The sequence below is a fragment of the Cnephaeus nilssonii genome (assembly GCF_951640355.1).
Source record: "Cnephaeus nilssonii genome assembly, chromosome: 5".
Lineage (NCBI taxonomy): Eukaryota > Metazoa > Chordata > Mammalia > Chiroptera > Vespertilionidae > Cnephaeus > Cnephaeus nilssonii.
The window spans coordinates 9,028,566-9,045,032 of NC_137076.1; the positions used below are offsets into that span (position 1 = coordinate 9,028,566).

At 56.2% G+C, this 16,467-nt stretch overlaps 1 protein-coding gene across 2 annotated transcripts in view; it reads left to right on the forward strand.

Annotated features, from left to right (window-relative positions):
* The first annotated feature begins 933 nt into the window (after nt 1-933).
* The window catches only part of WNT9A (Wnt family member 9A), a 30,512-nt gene continuing 14,978 nt past the window's right edge, over nt 934-16,467 (forward strand). For both annotated transcript variants that reach the window (XM_079771662.1, XM_079771663.1), the window contains exon 1: nt 934-1,105. In XM_079771662.1, coding sequence (XP_079627788.1) covers nt 1,011-1,105 — 95 coding nt within the window. In that variant the 5' untranslated portion in view covers nt 934-1,010. The remainder of the gene's footprint in view (nt 1,106-16,467) is intronic.

Below are 16,467 nucleotides of genomic sequence, written 5' to 3' on the forward strand. Positions count from 1 at the left end.
CTGTTTTAATTTAGATTTGGGGTCTCAGTGTGACACGATTTGCTTCAAAAGTGCCTCCATCTCCTCTCCTTTCTGCCTCTACCAACTCCAGGCCTTCCCCTCGTCTCCTGGAGCCCCCTGCTTCCAGTCTCCCCCTATACAGAGGCTCTGAGAAGAGCGTCACCAGAGGATCAGCAGTGACTATGACCTTAGCCTCTACCCTCATCTTCGATTTAAGGATGGGGAGACAGAGGTCCCCAAAGCTTGAGCTCCTCGGCTGGGGTCTGAGCTGGCCAGGTAGCCCCATCCCCAGGCCAACAGACCAGGGAGCAGCCGGCTCCAACCCTCGCTTCCTGAGCGGCCAGGTTTCGCCAAGGGCGCGGACATCACCTGCTGTCCGGCTCCCTTTTCTCCAAACTCCCCGGAGAGCGGACCGACTCAATCAGCTCGGGCTTGACACCGGGTCCCCAGCAGCCCCAACCCCCGATGGCCCCGGCCTCGAGCTCCACCCCGGGCCCGCTCCGGCCCACCCTACCACCCGCCGCAGCCCCGAGTTCTCCCCACAGCTCCTCCGACGTTCCCACCCCTTGCTCCCACGCCGCCCGCCGCCCGCCGCCCAGCCAGTGCTCGCCCCACCCCACCCTCACCCCCGTCTCCACCCGGGCCGCCTACGCTCCGCCCCGGCTCCGCCTCCACGGCCGCCGGGGAGCGCGTCCTCTCCCTCGGCCCTCTGCGCGCTCCCGCCCCTCCCGCCGGTCCCGAGGTCCCCGCCGCCCCCCGCACGCCTCCCCTCCGCGAGCGCCGGGTGCGCTCCGAGGCCCGCGGGGCCGGCAGGCGGTGCGGCGGGCGGGCTGGCTCGGGTTTCGGCCCGCCCCCGGCGCCGGCGTGATCCCTCCCCGGGCGGGGCGGGCCGGGCCCAGCTGGCGGCCCCGCCCCCGGCCTGGCGCTCCGGGCGCTATAAGAGGGCGGCGGCCGCGGGGCGCCCTGCGCGGGGCCAGGAGCGCGATGGTCAGCCGCCGTGGCGCGGCAAGATGCTGGATGGGCCCCTGCTGGCGCGCTGGCTGGCCGTGGCCTTCGCGCTGACGCTGCTGCTGGCCGCGCTGCGCCCCTCGGCCGCCTACTTCGGGTAGGTGCCTGGCGGCCCGGAGGGCGGGCGGGCGGGCAGGCCCGGGGCGGGGGCGGGGGCGGCGCGGGGCTCGCGACCAGGTGCGCGGGGCTCGGCCGGCGGGGGCTGCCGGGTTGCCTGGAGCTGTTTGTTTGCGGTGCGCGCGTCGCTGGGTCCGCGAGTCCGTGTCCCCGCTGCGCGGCGTGGGGACAGGGGCCCGAGTACCTGACGGGCTGGCGCGAGGCTGCTGTCCTCCGTGACTCCGGAGTCGTCGTTGCCGCGGCCGCAGCCGAGCGCTGGGCTCCCTGGAGCTCGGGGACCAAGGTGTGGTCCCGGCTCCCTTAGGCCGCTGAGTTCTTGCCAAACGACTGGAACCTCCCAGCCCCTGCCCACCCACCCCCTTTGCAGCTTCCCCTCCTTTCTCTCCTCGAGAAGTTAATTTAACAACAACAAAAAAATACGTACAAAATCCAGATGTTCCTTGTACTGAGCCCCAAAGGAAAAAAAAATAACTCCAAGCCGGAGGAATTTATTTTTCTTGCGCTTTGCTTCTGACGCTCCCTCGCCCCGGCTCGCGGGAGCGCGTCTGTGGGACCCGGCCGGAGCGCAGGGCCCAGCGGGGCCGTGAACGCCGTCCCGCGCCGTCTTGGGGGTCGCGGCGCTGTGCGCTTCTCCGCCGCAGCAGTGCGCGTGGTTTCCGCGCGTCCCTCTCCGCTGTTTCTTCCTGCCCCTCCTCCCTCCTCGCTCCCAGATCTGGGATATCCAACCCAGCGACCTTTGGGGACCCTCGCTGCGATACGCATATGGGCACACTTAAGTTTGGGGTGGCATCATTAGGGCAGCCCTCCGGCTCTTCTCCGCCTCCTCACTCTCCCCCCCCCCCCACCCCCACACCGACCCTGAAGCTCTGGCCCATTCTCTGGGCCTGGCACCTGTCCGAGGTGCCCTTCCCTTTGGCCGCGCCCCGCTGCCACCCTCCGCCCTTCACCCTTCACCTGTTCCCTAGCCCCTGGCCCCCGCGCCGGCAGGCGGTGGCCTGGCCGGCAGAGGGCCCTGTTGGTCCAGAAATGTGGCACCGCCAGGGCGGGGAGAGGCCGACTGGGCGAGGAGCCCTGCAGGTGTATCCTGTTCTCAAAGAAAATAAAATATTTTCATGGGAAACTTTTCCTTTGTGTCCCCCGCTCCCCCCCCCCCCTTCTCCTTCTGTTCCTTTCTCCTGGGTTGTCTTTCGGGGTCAGCTCCGTGTCTTACCTGGAGCCCCCAACCCAAGGCCCTCTCCTGGCTGCCTGTGGGTCTGGCCCTGTCTGGGGCCCAGGCTGTGTGGAGGCTGGCACACCCCTGCGCGCCATCTGTGCAGCCTTCACCTCGCCCTCATGGGCAGAGGGAGGGTCAGAGGATGGCCGTCTGGCCGCAGGTCCGCGGGTGAGTCACACTGGCCTGTCAGCCAGCTGTGCCTTCTTGCTGTCCTGGCCCAGCCACAGGTCTGTTCCCCAGGCTCCAGACACACCCGGGGCTTGTCTGCTCTGGCTCGTCTGCCCCAGCTGTGCTTTGCCTAGACTCTGCTGCTGCCCACTCCTCCTGGGGAAGATCCGTCAGGGGGAGGTTAGGGTCTTGGCTCCCAGCTGCCCCCTCCCCGCCCCCACCCCCCCCCCCCTTCCCCCAGCATCTCTCTTTCCGATTTCCCTGCACTCTGCATCTGAGGAAGTCTTTGAGCTGTTAGTGTGTGTATTTTAGCTCCCTCTCAGAGAAAAGTCCTGGTGGGCATGTGGCATGTGGGGAAAGCTTGGCACCCCGTGGTCCTCCAGCCAGCGACTTTGCCCTGCTTTTTGCTCCAGGGAGGGCCAGGCCTGGGAGGAGGAGGAGGGGTGGGCAGCACACAGTCTGCTTTATGCTACTGTGTATGGAGGCTCTGCCTCTTGGGCCCACGGTGACCTGCTGGGCTGGGGTTCTAGGGTCCTTTCTCCTGGCCCAGCAAAGGGGCAGAAGCCAGAGGGAGAGGGAGGAGGAGATGGCCCAAGGGAGGCAGGGTCTGTCTGGATCGAGGGGGCCTCTCAACGCGCTGCACAGGGCAGAGGGAGCAGGAGGAAGGACCTGATCCAGGCCCGCTTATCCCTTCCCCCTCTCCGAAATCTCTGCCTGGCACCGAGGCTCACAGTCAGGGCAGCTCCAGTTACAGCCCAGAAACCCAGAGAGGCTGGCCTGGGGGAGGGTCACGTGGGTGGTGGGAGTCCTCCCTGCCCCCTCCTTGAGGCTGCAACCCAACCCATGCGCTGCTGCCCTGCTCCTGCTGCCCTCCTCTGGCCTCTGGCCACTAGGCAGGACCTTCCAGGCCGCCCACTGGCTCTCCTCTCAGGCCCGGCTCTTCTTCTCTGGCATGATCAGCAGGTGGCATTTCCATCTGGGTCTCCAGGGGCTTTGGAGGTGCCTGCGCTGGGGGGCCTAGACCCCTTGGCCAGATGCCCTCTTGGAAAGAGGGGGGAGCCTGGCCCCCAGAAGGAGGGCTGCCCTGAGTCTCTTGGTGACTTGGGGATACACACTCAGGGACCTGGGTGGGCTGGAAGCTTTGGCCTGCATTGGGGTGGAGGGCACCAGCACCTGGCCCTTTCTTGGCCTTATCCTCAGGTGTGTGCTGAGACCTGTTCAGGAAGGGACTCTCCAGACCCCAGGGCAACGGCCCTTCTGCTTCCTGAGCGGGCAGCCGGGGGCCGAGTCTGGGGCTTATGGGGAACGGTGCCTGGCTCCTAGGCACCTTGCTGCCCGTTTCTTAGAGAGCCTGATGCATGCTTAGGCAGCCCTCAAAGAGACCCCTGAGGGACTGCTAGGCCTGCATCACAGTGCTGCCCCAGGTGAGTGGAGGCCTGTGGCTTCTAACCTGGTGATTCTTCAAAAGAAGTAGGGAGGGGTGGCATGAGCCCTAGGCTGCCTCATAGTGTTGGGGCCCCACCCCACGTTCTTCAGGAAGCATTTATAGGCTGGCTTGGGGAGGTGGGGCCCTCCTGTGAGGTCTGCAGGCTGGTCCCACCTCTCTGGTCCCGGCTGCCTGGAGGCCTGCGTGGAGGAGGCAGCACCAGGCGTGGCACTGAGGACTCCCCCAGCCAGGGTGGGCATTGGCATGTGAGGGGCATTGGAGCAGGTCTGAAAGGCAGCGAAGGCCCTCTGGGGGCCAGCTGGGTGTGAGGCTCTTTTTGTTATTGAAATGTAACTCATATCCTGTAAATTCACCCTGTTACAGCAGTTCAGTGGTTTCTAGTTCATCCACAAGGCCGTGCAGCCAGCACTCTATCTAATTCCAGAATATTTTCATCATCCCAGAAACCTCATATCCCACCGCCCCACCCCCAGCCCTGGCAACCACTAATCCACTTTCTGTCTCTGGATTTGCCTATTCTGGATGTTTCATAGAAATGGAATCATACGATATGTGGCCTTTTGTGTCTGGCTTGTTTCACTGAGCATATCATTTTCAATATTCATCCATGTTATAGTGTGTGTTGGTGCTTTGTTCCTTTTTGTGACTGAAAATATTCCACTGGGTGGACACATGCAGTTTTTCTCCATCCGTTCCGTTGATATTGGGACTGTTCCCACCTTTTGGCTATTGCGGGCAGTGCTGCTGTGAACATTGTGTACAGGTTTTTTGGGGGACGTATGTTTTCAATTCTTCTGGGTATACACTAAAGTGGAATTGTTGGGTCACGTGATAATTCTACATTTAATATTTTGAGGAGCCACCAAACGGTTTCTCACAGTGGGGGCACCGTGTCACATTCCCACCTGCCGTGAACAAAGCCTCCGGTTTCCTCACATCCTCATCAATGATTGTTATTCTCTGGTTTTATAGTTTTTAATTATTTTTCTTCTAGCCATCCTGGTGGGCGTGACTGCTTCCTTGCTGTGGTTTTTATTTGCGCATCCCTGGTGAGGAGTTCATGGGCTTGTTGGGCATCTGTGTGTCTTCTTTGGAGAAATGTCTGTTCCGCTCCTTTGCCCAGTTTTTGGTTGAGTTTCTCTTTTTGTTGTTGAGTGGTAAGAGTACTTTATATATTCAGGATCTTTCTTGGACTGAGGAGAACCTGCTTTCTTGACCCTGCACACAGAGGCTGCCTCCACAGGCCTTCCTAGCTCAGCCCCCAGCCCTGACTGCGTGGGGAGCCCGGGTGCAGGTGGTTGTCGGGTTACTAGAGTGGTCTGAGGGCCTGGTGGGGGCCCTGGCTGAGGAGGTTGCCCCAGCACTGCTCTGAGGTGGCACTCCGGAGGGGCTGCTATCATGGGGGCTGTGTCTGCAAGGTCAGGAAGCTGAGGGCTCTCTCTGCTTCTCCGGGCACCGAGCCTAGGGCCCAACTGGAGGGTCCATGTGGCGGCATGCCTGCTGGCTTCTCAGAGGTGGGGCACTGAGCTGGCCCCTGGAGGGGAGAGGGGGGGCCGTTTCTGGGGACCAGAGGAGCAAACCTGGTACAGGATGATGAAGCTGCATGATGGGCCTGTGAGGGCGTGAGGAGCAAGATAGGGTGCTGCCAAGAACATGGGACAGCTCCAGTGGGGCACAGGGGGCTGTGTGGGGGGCTGAGGCTTACCTGTGGGTGACCAGGGAAGGACTGGCAGTAAGGGAGGTAACTCCGTGGCTGGGGGACAGGAGTGGTGGTGCCTGGAGCTGAGCAGTCAGGAGTTTGGATGATAGTCAGGAAGGTGCTGTCCGTGGAGACGCACCTCAGGACAACCGTGCCTGGATCCAGGGTTTGGGGGAGAGGCCATGGAGAGCAGAGCACTCAGGGAGGGGTATCAGGACAGAGTAGTTTTGCACCAGGAGCGGGGGGAGGGGAGGACCCATGAGAAGGACCTTATCACCCTGTCTAGGACTACCAAGGGGCCACAGGGAGGCTGTTCAGACCCCTTGGATGTGGCCCTGTGGGTGAGACCTCCAAAAGTCAGGCAAGGGGTGTATAGGGTGGGCTTCTGACTTGGGGGGTGGGCACACTCAGGTCAAGGGAGGATGGAGGGAGGTGTGTGGAGGGACCTGGTTTCCAGCCTTCAAAGGAGGGGGGATTCTGCCAGTACCCATGGCCCAGGGACCCCGAGGCCATTAGAGGGACTGTCTCCCGGGTGGGTCTGGGCAGGAGTGGGGAGACAGGTGGAAGGAGCAGGCAGACAGATTGAGGAGATGCTTTGGGGGCACCAGCCACTTCCTGCATCTATGGTCTCCGGTGTTTGTCCTCCTGCCTCCCTTCTCCCAGCCAGTCTGCTCTGGGGGGCCACCCTGCCCTGATCCCCAGTTTGCCCCGATCCTCTTCCACAGTCCCTGGGGGACTCTGCCCTGGCCCCCCAATACAGAGAGCAGATAGAGGCAGGTGAGTGCACGGGGCCAGGATGGGACTCTGGGCCGGGGCCTCGTGACGGGCGGTGCTGTGTGCAGGCCTTGCGCTGGGGCCTGAGGTGAGGAAGCCACGGCCACCTGGCTCCCTCAGCTGTGTGAGCAGACGCCCTGCCACAGCCGGTGGCCATCTGGATTGGGGGTGGTTGGACAGCTGGTCTAATCTTGCTCCTGTCCTTGCCACTGTGGCCCTGGACCTAACTCCAGTGCTTTGGGCACCAGAGTTTGGGGGAGAGGCCATGGAGAGCAGAGCGCTCTGAGGGGTCCATCTGGAGGGTCCATGTGGCCACATGCCTGGTGTCAAGAGAGTAGTTTTGCATCAGGAGCAGGGGCAGAGGGAGGGGGGAGGAGGAAGGGGGAGGGGAGGACCCATGAGAAGGACCTTATCACCATGTCTAGGACTACCAAGGGGCCATAGGGAGACTGTTGAGACCCCTTGGATGTGGCCCTGCGGGTGAGACCTCCAAAAGTCAGGCAGGGGGTATATAGGGCGGGGGGCACACTAGCTGGCGAGGGCGGGGGGGGGCCACACTCAAGTCAAGGGAGGATGGAGGGTGGTGTGTGGAGGGACCTGGCTTCCAGCCTTCAAAGGAGGGGGGATTCTGCCAGTACCCACGGCCCAGGGAGCCCCGAGGCTGTCAGAGGGACTGAGGTCTCCCAGGTGGGTCGACTCCAGGGTGGCCCTAGCCAAGGGCGCTGCCTGCCGCCTGCCCAGGGGCTCTCGATGGCGAGGACAATAGGAGAAGTGTGTGGGTAGGTTTTCTCCTGGGAAAGAATCTGCACACACGATTCCTCCCCGTGGGCTGTGGGCCCTGGACTCAGGAGGAGTGATGAGCTGATAAGGGCCTGGCTCGGATCACCTGGTCGCAGAAAAATGACACCTGTCAGGGGCCAGCACTGGGCCCTCTTAATCCTGGCCTGGGAGCACTACCAGCTCCCTTTGTGCATTGTCCCTGCAGGTGGCGGGTACCCCTGTGGTACCTACCCCTCTCACTGGGCTGGGGGCGGGGGCTGGGGAGGGGGGCTTTAGGAGGAGGCACAGTTGTCTGGGGAAGTGGGTAAGGCCAGGCCCCACTTGGAGACAAGCCTCTGGCAGGTGGGGAGCAGGGCCTCCGTGCTCCAGGTTGGCCTCGGCTGTCAACTTTTCCAGGAAGCCAGAGGACAGCCCAGTAGCATCGTTCTTTACTGTAACAGGAGCTCACGTTTGAGGAGGCCAGGAGGGTCCCTCATGGAGTCTCCTCCAACTGTGCTCCACTGGAGGCCTGTGGGGGTCCCTACCCTCTGGTCTGGGTCCAGGAGCCCAGTGTGGGGTTCGAGGCACTCATTCACCAGGCAGGCCAACCCCCCCTGCTACCCCTGGCTCTGCCCTCTGCCTGCTGTGCCCGTACCTGCTGACCTTGGGTGCATGGATGGTGGGCCAGGTGCAGCAGACCACCAACCTGGACGTTTAGAAGCTGACTTTTCGAGTGGCATGGGCATTGTGCTAAGGGGCGGAGGGCTTCCCGGAGTCCCCAGGGTGCAGGTGGAGGTGAAAGCTTGGGGCTCTGCCGGACGAGGGTGGGGCAGAGTGGCTGGCTGTACTGCAGGCCCGGTGGCCTGGGCCGGGCGCTGACCAGCCTGCTTTCTTGAGAGGGCTAATCACTAAGGGACGTCTGCGGGCTGGGCCAGTCTGGTTGGCAGGTGGCTGTGCTGGGGCCGCCACAGAAGGGCAGCCCCCGACCTGGGTGGCATGAGGCCGCCAGGTTCCATGACCCGAGGACCAGCCCGCGTCCTCCCCTGCCCCTCCCAGTGGTTCTCTGCTGGCCTGGTGCCTCTGGCCGCAGGAGGAAGCGCGGCCGCCCAGCTGGCAGGCGCTGCACCTGGAGACCAGCAGCCGGACGAGGGAATGGAAAAAGGCAAGCCTCAAGCTGCGTTTGTTTTTCTTAGCGATACCTGAGGTAGATGTGGCCAGGGAAGTGGTCTGGCCTGTGTGGAGAGGCTGCCAGCGGCTCCCAGATCAGAGCATGTCACAGCTGCTTCCTCCGGCCCGGCCACCCTGTCTGTGCCCTGCACCTGGTAGGCCAGCTCCAGGGAGAAAGCCTGTCATCGAGGTGGCTCTGGGGCTTTCCAGGCACCTGCCTGGTGTCCCACCTATCTCTTCATGTGACACCCCTGTGGATCTGTAGCCGTCTCTGAGGCCTGGGGTTTGGTGACTGGGACACAGAGGCGGTCTGGCCGCTCTGGTTCCTCCATGAAGCCCCTGCTGCTCATCTGTTCCTCTCAGTGAAGCGGGGATCCCACAGCTTCCGCTCTGGGCTCCAGCATCCGGCTCCTGAAAGGAGCCCCCAGTAAGCTAGAGGTCTTGAGGGTCTGCGGGGTCTGCGGGTTCTGTTTTCTCTGGGGGCCACCAGGTGTGGACGGGGACATTTCCCTTAGGCTGTGCTGTGCTGTGGGTCCCAGTGTCCTGGAGTTTGCTCAGTCATATGTCTACCAGCTGACCTCCAGGGTGGCTGGACCTGGGTGAGAAGCTCTGCTTGGGTGGCTGGTCAGTGGTGGAACCGGGGGCTGAACGAGAGCTCTTTGTGCCCTGGAATATTGGGGCCTTGTGAGGCGGGGAAGCCGGGGTCCCGAGGCTCTCCCAGCCAACGGAGATGACAACCATGACAGACTCGAGGTCCCTACCTCAGTGTGAATGGCCTGTCCACATGGGGCTGCCTTCTGCCCACGGCTTCCTGTCCACAGCCTCCTGTCCGGGCCTCCTTGGCATGTTGGGCATTGGGTGACGGTAGAGCCCGCGGAAGCCCCCAGACCCTGTCAGTATCTCTGCCCACCCTATCTCTGCCATCCACGTGCTGGGTGGGAGGCCACAGGCGGCAGGAGAATTGAGGGTTAATCTCAGAACCAGTGTCTCAGCGCTGGAATTTGTTTTGAATTTGATTCACACAGAAATTAAATGCCGTCTGGTGGGGCTGAGGTTTCCTTGGCAGGGCACTGCGGCTTCTGGAACTCCAGCCTCTTCCCCTCCGCCCAACTAGGGTCTCAGGCTCCCCGCCCCCCAACACACACACACACGGGGAGCTGAGTTTGCGGGCAGGGTGGCCCTTGGGATGGCCAGGCCTGTTGGCAGGAGGAAGGGCCGTCAAAATCTGTACCCCACCCCCACCCCAGCAGAAAATGACGAGACACTTGGAGGAGAGTTGCTGGGCAGGGTGGGCTGAACCTTGCTGGGCTGTTCATGGGTGGGACCCTGAGGACAAGGACATCTCTGGCCCCAGCCTGAGCTACACCTGCACCCCCAGCCCCCATCTGGCAGTGTCCAGCTGCCACCTGGCTGCCCTCGGGGGCAAGTGTGGTGATGTGTGACCAGTTGAGTGCTCAGAGAGGCAGCCACTGGCCCTCAGAGAGGGATGGGTGTCCCCGACTTGACTCTATTCATCCTAGCTTCTTTCACAGTCTCTATGGGGCTGGGGCGGAGTCTCAGCAGAGCTGCTCAGGTGGTCAGGGGTGGGCTCTCGACAGTATGTGACCTAATCCAGGATGGTCTTGTCTCAAGATCCTCACCTTGATCACATCTGCCAACACTCTGATTCCAAATAAGGTCACATTCTGAGGTTCTAGATGAGTGTGATTGTGGGTCCCTTTATCTTTTGCTTCAGATTATTCCTGCAAACAATTTCTGTGAGGAAATGAAACTGAAGCCCTGCCAAAATGATGGCAGCAGATCAGTCAGTGTGCAGCACAAAGCAAATCTCACTGTCTGCAAGGCGTGAGAGATACAGACTGACCTAGCAAGCCTGGAGAAACCAAGTACAACTGGGAAAAAATTTAAGTAATGGGCTGATTTGAAAGCAGATTAGAAACTGCTGAACAGAAGTAGCAAACTGGAAGATAGGTCAGGAGAAATTACTGCAGCGTAGCCTGGGGCAGGAGACACAGAGAGGGCATGAAACCTGGGCAGAGCGGATGCCCCCATCTTCACCAGGGCCCCGAGGTGGGGACAGGGTGGTGTCTGGTGAGAACAGCCAAGGACTTCCTGAAACTGGAGCAATTAAGAGGACTCAAGAGGCCCAGTGCCTTTTCAGGCAGAAACATGAAAGTTCAGGCTGGAACATAATGACTTGGAAGCGCAAATGCTGAGCACAAGAGAATTATTAAGCAGTCCGAGGAAGCAAAATGAGGGTCCCGACCTGACATCTCACTGGAGACAGTCCACTTGGTGTGTGAAAGAAGGAAACGGTCGAGAGTAAGGTGAAAGAAGACATTGTCCGCTGTGTCAGGAGTTGCTCTGAAGGAGACATGGATGCGCGGCTCCGGCCTGGGGAATGCCGTACTGCACTCCGGACGGGGAGGAATGAAGCCAGGAGACTGTCACGTGAAGGGATGGGGAGCACTGAACAGCTTCTTGTCAGGTCCTAAAAGTAGAATAAATACCCAACAGCATACAGCCCGGCCTCAGCGGAGGTGTGCTCTCAGGCCTCCTGTTGCCCAGAGGGGACAGTGTTGACCATGTTGGGCGTGGGTAAATTACAGACTGGTGTAATTTTGAGGGTCTTTATGAAAATAACAGAAATGTACAACTTCAGATTACCAAGGGGGAAATGGAATAAAAAATAACCCCAAAAGAGGCAAGAGAGGAGAAAAAGAGAAACAAAGCAGGCATGGCTGGTAGAAAGGATGCCCTAAAGCCCCAGGTGTGAGGTAGGTGCAGAGTTGTGGTCAGGCCCTAGCTAATTAGAGACACATAGAGGACATAAAGAGATGATATACCAACTCAGTGGGCCACAAGATAAAGAGGAAACGAGGGAAGAGAGTGAAGGAGGCACTATGACCAAGGCTCAGTACAATCACCCAGGCTCTGCTTGGTGACCTGAGCTGTGACCCAGGCTCTGCATGGTGACCTGAGCTGGACCCAGGTTCAGTTTGGTGACCTGATGCTGCAGTTTGGGAGAGACTGAAGTGGTGACAGTGGCAGCTTAAATGCATATTTTAGAAATGGGGAGAAGCTCGGAAGTCCTCAGGAAACATCTGTCACAGAAGCAAGAACAGTTAGCTACATAAATGCAAAGGATGTAGAGGGAATGAAGAAGAAGTGAGAAATTAACAAAATAAAAACAGACCTGCATTAGAGATGAACAGATCTGTGTCTGTGAAGGTCTTGTGAACGGCTGAGGACACTGAGGAGGAGGCTGAGGACACGTGCCCTGCCACGGGGAACATCTCACAGTTCCTACAGAATAAAACAAGGGAATGTAATGAAGAGTTTCATGCCAATACATCTGAAAATTCAGAAGGAATAAAGAAAACCTGAAAAGCAACAGAAACAAGTTCAAGATAGAATGTTGACGGATACCATAACCAGTAAAGAAATTGGGGCACTGGAATGTAAATGGTGAGGCTACTGTGGCAAACGCTGGCAGTCCCACAGTTAAATACAGGTTTCGTCTGTGACACAGCAGCTCCACTGGGGACATACCCATGAGAAATGAAAACACATCCAAGCACCAATGTGTAAGTGAGTGATCATAGTGACATTGTGTATAAGAGCTGAGAGTGAACACCTTTGCATGTCTGTCAGCTGAGGAATACAGAATGTGCTCCATCCTACAGTTGAACGCTATCCTATATAATAAAAAGGCAATATGCAAGTAGACCGAATGTCAGAACAACTGAACAACCAATCAAAGCGTAATATGCTAATGATATGCTAAGGCTGCTCAACCGCTTGCTATGATGTGCACTGACCACCAGGGGGCAGATGCTCCAACTGGTTGATTAGCTTGCTGCTGGGGTCAGGTCAATGGGGACTGAGTGAGATGGGTCGGACATGCCCTGGAGCCCTCCTGCGATTCCTCCCTGGCCCGATAGTGCACCGGTGGGGTCCCTCAGCCTGCCCTGTGGTCTCGCAATCCAGGATCTGTTGGGGGATGTTGGAGAGCAGGTTTGAGCCCGATCCCACAGGCCACTCCCCTTGGGAGGGTGCCAGACGCAGGGCTCATGGCTGGCGAACGCTGTTACAGTAGCACGAGCCACTCTTGATCGGGACTGATTGGGCGCCAGCCTGTGGCGGGCACAGTGGGGCCGGGATGAGTGAGAGTGGCCGGTAGGAGCTGCAGGCGGCATTGGACTGCGGGTTTCAGCCCGATCCCTTCAGGCCACCCAGAGGGACCCCACCCGTGCACGAATTCGTGCACCAGGCCTCTAGTTTGAAAATAAAAAGGGGTGAAGCATGGACACTCACTGCGCATGGATGGATCTTGAAAACACTGTGCTCAGTGACAGCCTCAGAGTGTGTGATTCCACTCTATGGATCGTCCAGGACAGGCAAATCCACAGGCAGGAAGTGGGTTAGTGGTTGCCAGGGCAGGGGGAGCAGTGTGGGTTGATTTCTAAAGGGTAAAGGGTTTCTTTCTGAGGTGATGAAAATATCCTAAAACTGCCCATATCTGTGAATATCCTACAAAATACTGAATTGTGTACTTTAAATTCTATGGTAGTGACTTATCCTATATAATAAAACCCTAATATGCAGATTGACCGAACAGTGGAACGACCGGTCGCTATGACATGCACTGACCACCAGGGGGTAGACGCTCAATGCAGGAGCTGCCCCCTGGTGGTCAGTGCACTCCCACAGGGGGAGCACCACTCAGCCAGAAGTCGGGCTCATGGCTGGCGAGTGCAGCAGCGGTGGCGGGAACCTCTCCGGCCTCCGTGGCAGGCGGGCATCCCCTGAGGGGTCCCAGACTGCAAGAGGGCGCAGGCTGGGCTGAGGGACCCACCCCAGTGCACGAATGTCATGCACCTGGCCTCTAGTATCTCAATAAAGCTGTTTAAAAACAAAACAGAAGAGAGAAATTGGACCAGAAAGGAAATCTTTCCATCAAGCAAAGGTCAGCCTGCGTGGCTTCATGGCAAGTTCTACCAAATAGTTAAGAAGACACAATTCTAATCTGACACAGCTCTTCCAGGAAATTTAAAAAAGAACATTCACCAAAGTACCTAAACTCAGCAGGAAGAACACAGAGAAGAAAATTACAAACAGATGCAAAAGGCCCAGACAAAGCAACGCCAAGATCCATCACTCCAGGATCACTTAGAGTCCAATGTGGGAATTCCCTACTTGAGCAGATCAAAGGAGAAAAGTCACATATCAGGAGGTGCAGGGATGGCATTTGATGAAGTTCAGCATCCATTTGTGATTTGTAAAGGCTCTTAGCAAACTAAAAGCAGAGGGAACTTCTTTAACCCGATACAGGGAAGACACGTAGCGAACTTCATCCTTAACAGTGAAATGGTGAACGCTTTTCTTTAAGACCAGGAGTAGACATGGACGCCTGTGGCCATCTTGTCTGAATGTGGGTGATGCCAGCTCTCTTAACAGACCCTCAAGCAAGATGGTATTTTCCTCTTAAGCAGTGAGCGTGTTCTGGCTCTGCGGGCGCACTTTCCCAGTCTCGGCCGTGTAGCGCTCTGCCAGCCTTTAGGGCACCCTCCTCTCCCCCGTGAGCTTGTGCATGTGGAGGGGATATGACAGGCAGTTTTGGGGTCCTCACTTCCTAGCATTGGTGCACAGCAAGAAGGGGAGCTTTTGGAGGATATTTAGGGGGCTGTATTCATGATACTAGAATAGGGATGGGTTTCTGAAATGAGGTAGAGGTAACAGACAGGAAAGGCTAAAAACGTAGGGGCAATAAAGTTAAGAACTTTTATTTATGGAAAGACACTGTGAAGCAAATGGAAAGGTATGTTCCTTTTATGTTGAGAGTTTTGCTGGGAAGGGGGAAACGCCTACCCTTTCTGTAGGATGTTCGTGCCTCAGCAGGGATGGGACGGTGGTTCCCACTGACCCTCTGCAGGGAAGGATTCAGGAGCTCCTGAGCACAAGTTCCTCCTCCCCCGCCCCCCCCCCCCCGCCTCCCTCCTTCCCTCCCTCCCTCTCCCCCTCCCTCCCTCCCTCCCTCCCTCTTTTCCTCCCTCCCTCCCTCCCTCCTTTCTTCCCTCCCTCCTTCTCTCCTTCCCTCCCTCCCTTCCTCCCTCCCTCTCCCCCTCTCTTCTTTCCTTCCTGTATTAAAGTTGAGGCTTTACATTTAGGTCTATGACCCATATTGAATTAGTATGTGAATATTTGTTTATAGTAGAAAGTATTTACTTGCATATAGCTATCTAATTGCTCCAGTACCATTTGTAGAAAATATCATTCTTTCTGTACCCAATTGCCTTTGCAACTTTATTAACAAAATCTGTTTCCCATATACCAGGTGTACCGGTTAATAATGCAGATTTTATAATCAAAGAAAACACGATCATTTCAAGAGAAACATCAAAAGTGCTTTATTCAAAGTAATGTCCACCGCTAGCTACACATTTCCCCCATCTTTCAGGTAATTTGTGGATACCATCCCAATAGAACTTTTCTTGTTTTGAGGCAAACCATTCAGAGACCCAATTTTCCACTTCTTCGTATGTTTTGAAGTGCTGCTCAGAAAGTGCGTGTGCCATTGATCAGAACAAGTGGTCATCGGAAGGAGCAAAGTCTGGTGAATACAGCGGGTGGGTTAATACTTCCCAGGCAAGATCTTTTAACGTGTCTTTAACTGGTTTTGAAGTGTGTGATGGTGCGTTATCATGAAGCAAAATTACTTTGCTGTGTCTTCTGGCACATTCTGGTCGTTTCACAATCAAAGCGTGGTCCAAATTGATTATTTGTTGTCGGTAGTGATCAGTATTAACGGTTTCACCTGGTTTTAGAAGCTCATAGTACACCACACCTTCTTGATCTCATCAAACGCAGAGCATCGTCTTCTGTCCGAAGCGATTTGGCCTTGTAGTCGATGTTGATGGTTGACCTGGATCAACCCATGATTTTGTGCGTTTGGGATTCTCAAAAATAAGTCCACTTTTTATCACCAGTCACAATTCGATGCAAAAAAGACTTTCTTTTGTGCCGTTGAAGCAACATTTTACTGATGACTTTTTGGTTTTCCATTTGTCTTTCGTTCAGTTGATGTGGCACCCATTTTCCTTCCTTTAAAATCTTTCCCATTGCTTGTAAATGATCGAAAATTGTTTGCTGAGCAACATTTAATCTTTCTGCAAGTTGTTTTTGAGTTTGACATGCATCTTCATCCAATAATGCTTGTAATGGTTGGTCTTCAAACTTTTCAGTTGACCTGGATGTTCTTTGTCTTTCACATCAAAATCATCACTTTTAAAGTGTTTAAACCAGCGTTCTCAAGTATGTTGAGATGGAGCATGTTCACCATAAGCTTCCTGAAGTACACAATAACTTTCAGCAGCACTTTTCTTCAAAATAAAGTAATGAATTAAAACTTCCCGCAAATGCTCTTTTTTTTTTGGCACGAAATTTGACATTTTTAAGCATAAAAATATCTGTTAACACCTTCAGCAAATTTGACATATCAAGTTTTTTTTTTTAATGGCGATGTCTTTTTTAAAAAAAAGATTTCTTTATTGATTTCAGAGAGGAAGGGAGAGGGAGAGAGAGATAGAAACATCAATGATGAGAGAGAATCATTGATTGGCTGCCTCCTGCACACCCCCCACTGGGGATCAAGCCTGAACCCAGGCATGTGCCCTTGGCCGGAATCGAACCTGGGACCCTTCAGTCCACAGGCTGATGCTCTATCCACTGAGCCAAGCCAGCTAGGGCCATATCAAGTTTTGAAGCATACTGTCAATACAACAAAATATCATACATATCAAATAGCATATATATCAACATATGTGTAACTCCAGCTATTGAAAAAAATCCGCATTATTAACCAGTACACCTGGTATAGGTGGGCCTGTTCCTGGGACTTTATATTTTGTTCCTTTGATTTTTTTTTGTCTTTGTTGACACCAACACTATACTTTCGTAGTTACTGAGCTTTCTAATAAATCTTGAAATCAGGTAGTTAGCCCCCCAACTTCATTTTTTTTTAAAGTTGCTTTGGCTATTTTATTTTTTCTGTCCCCCACTGCCTCCCTTTGGCAATCATCAGTCGGTTCTCTTATTGTTTTGATCATTCATTTT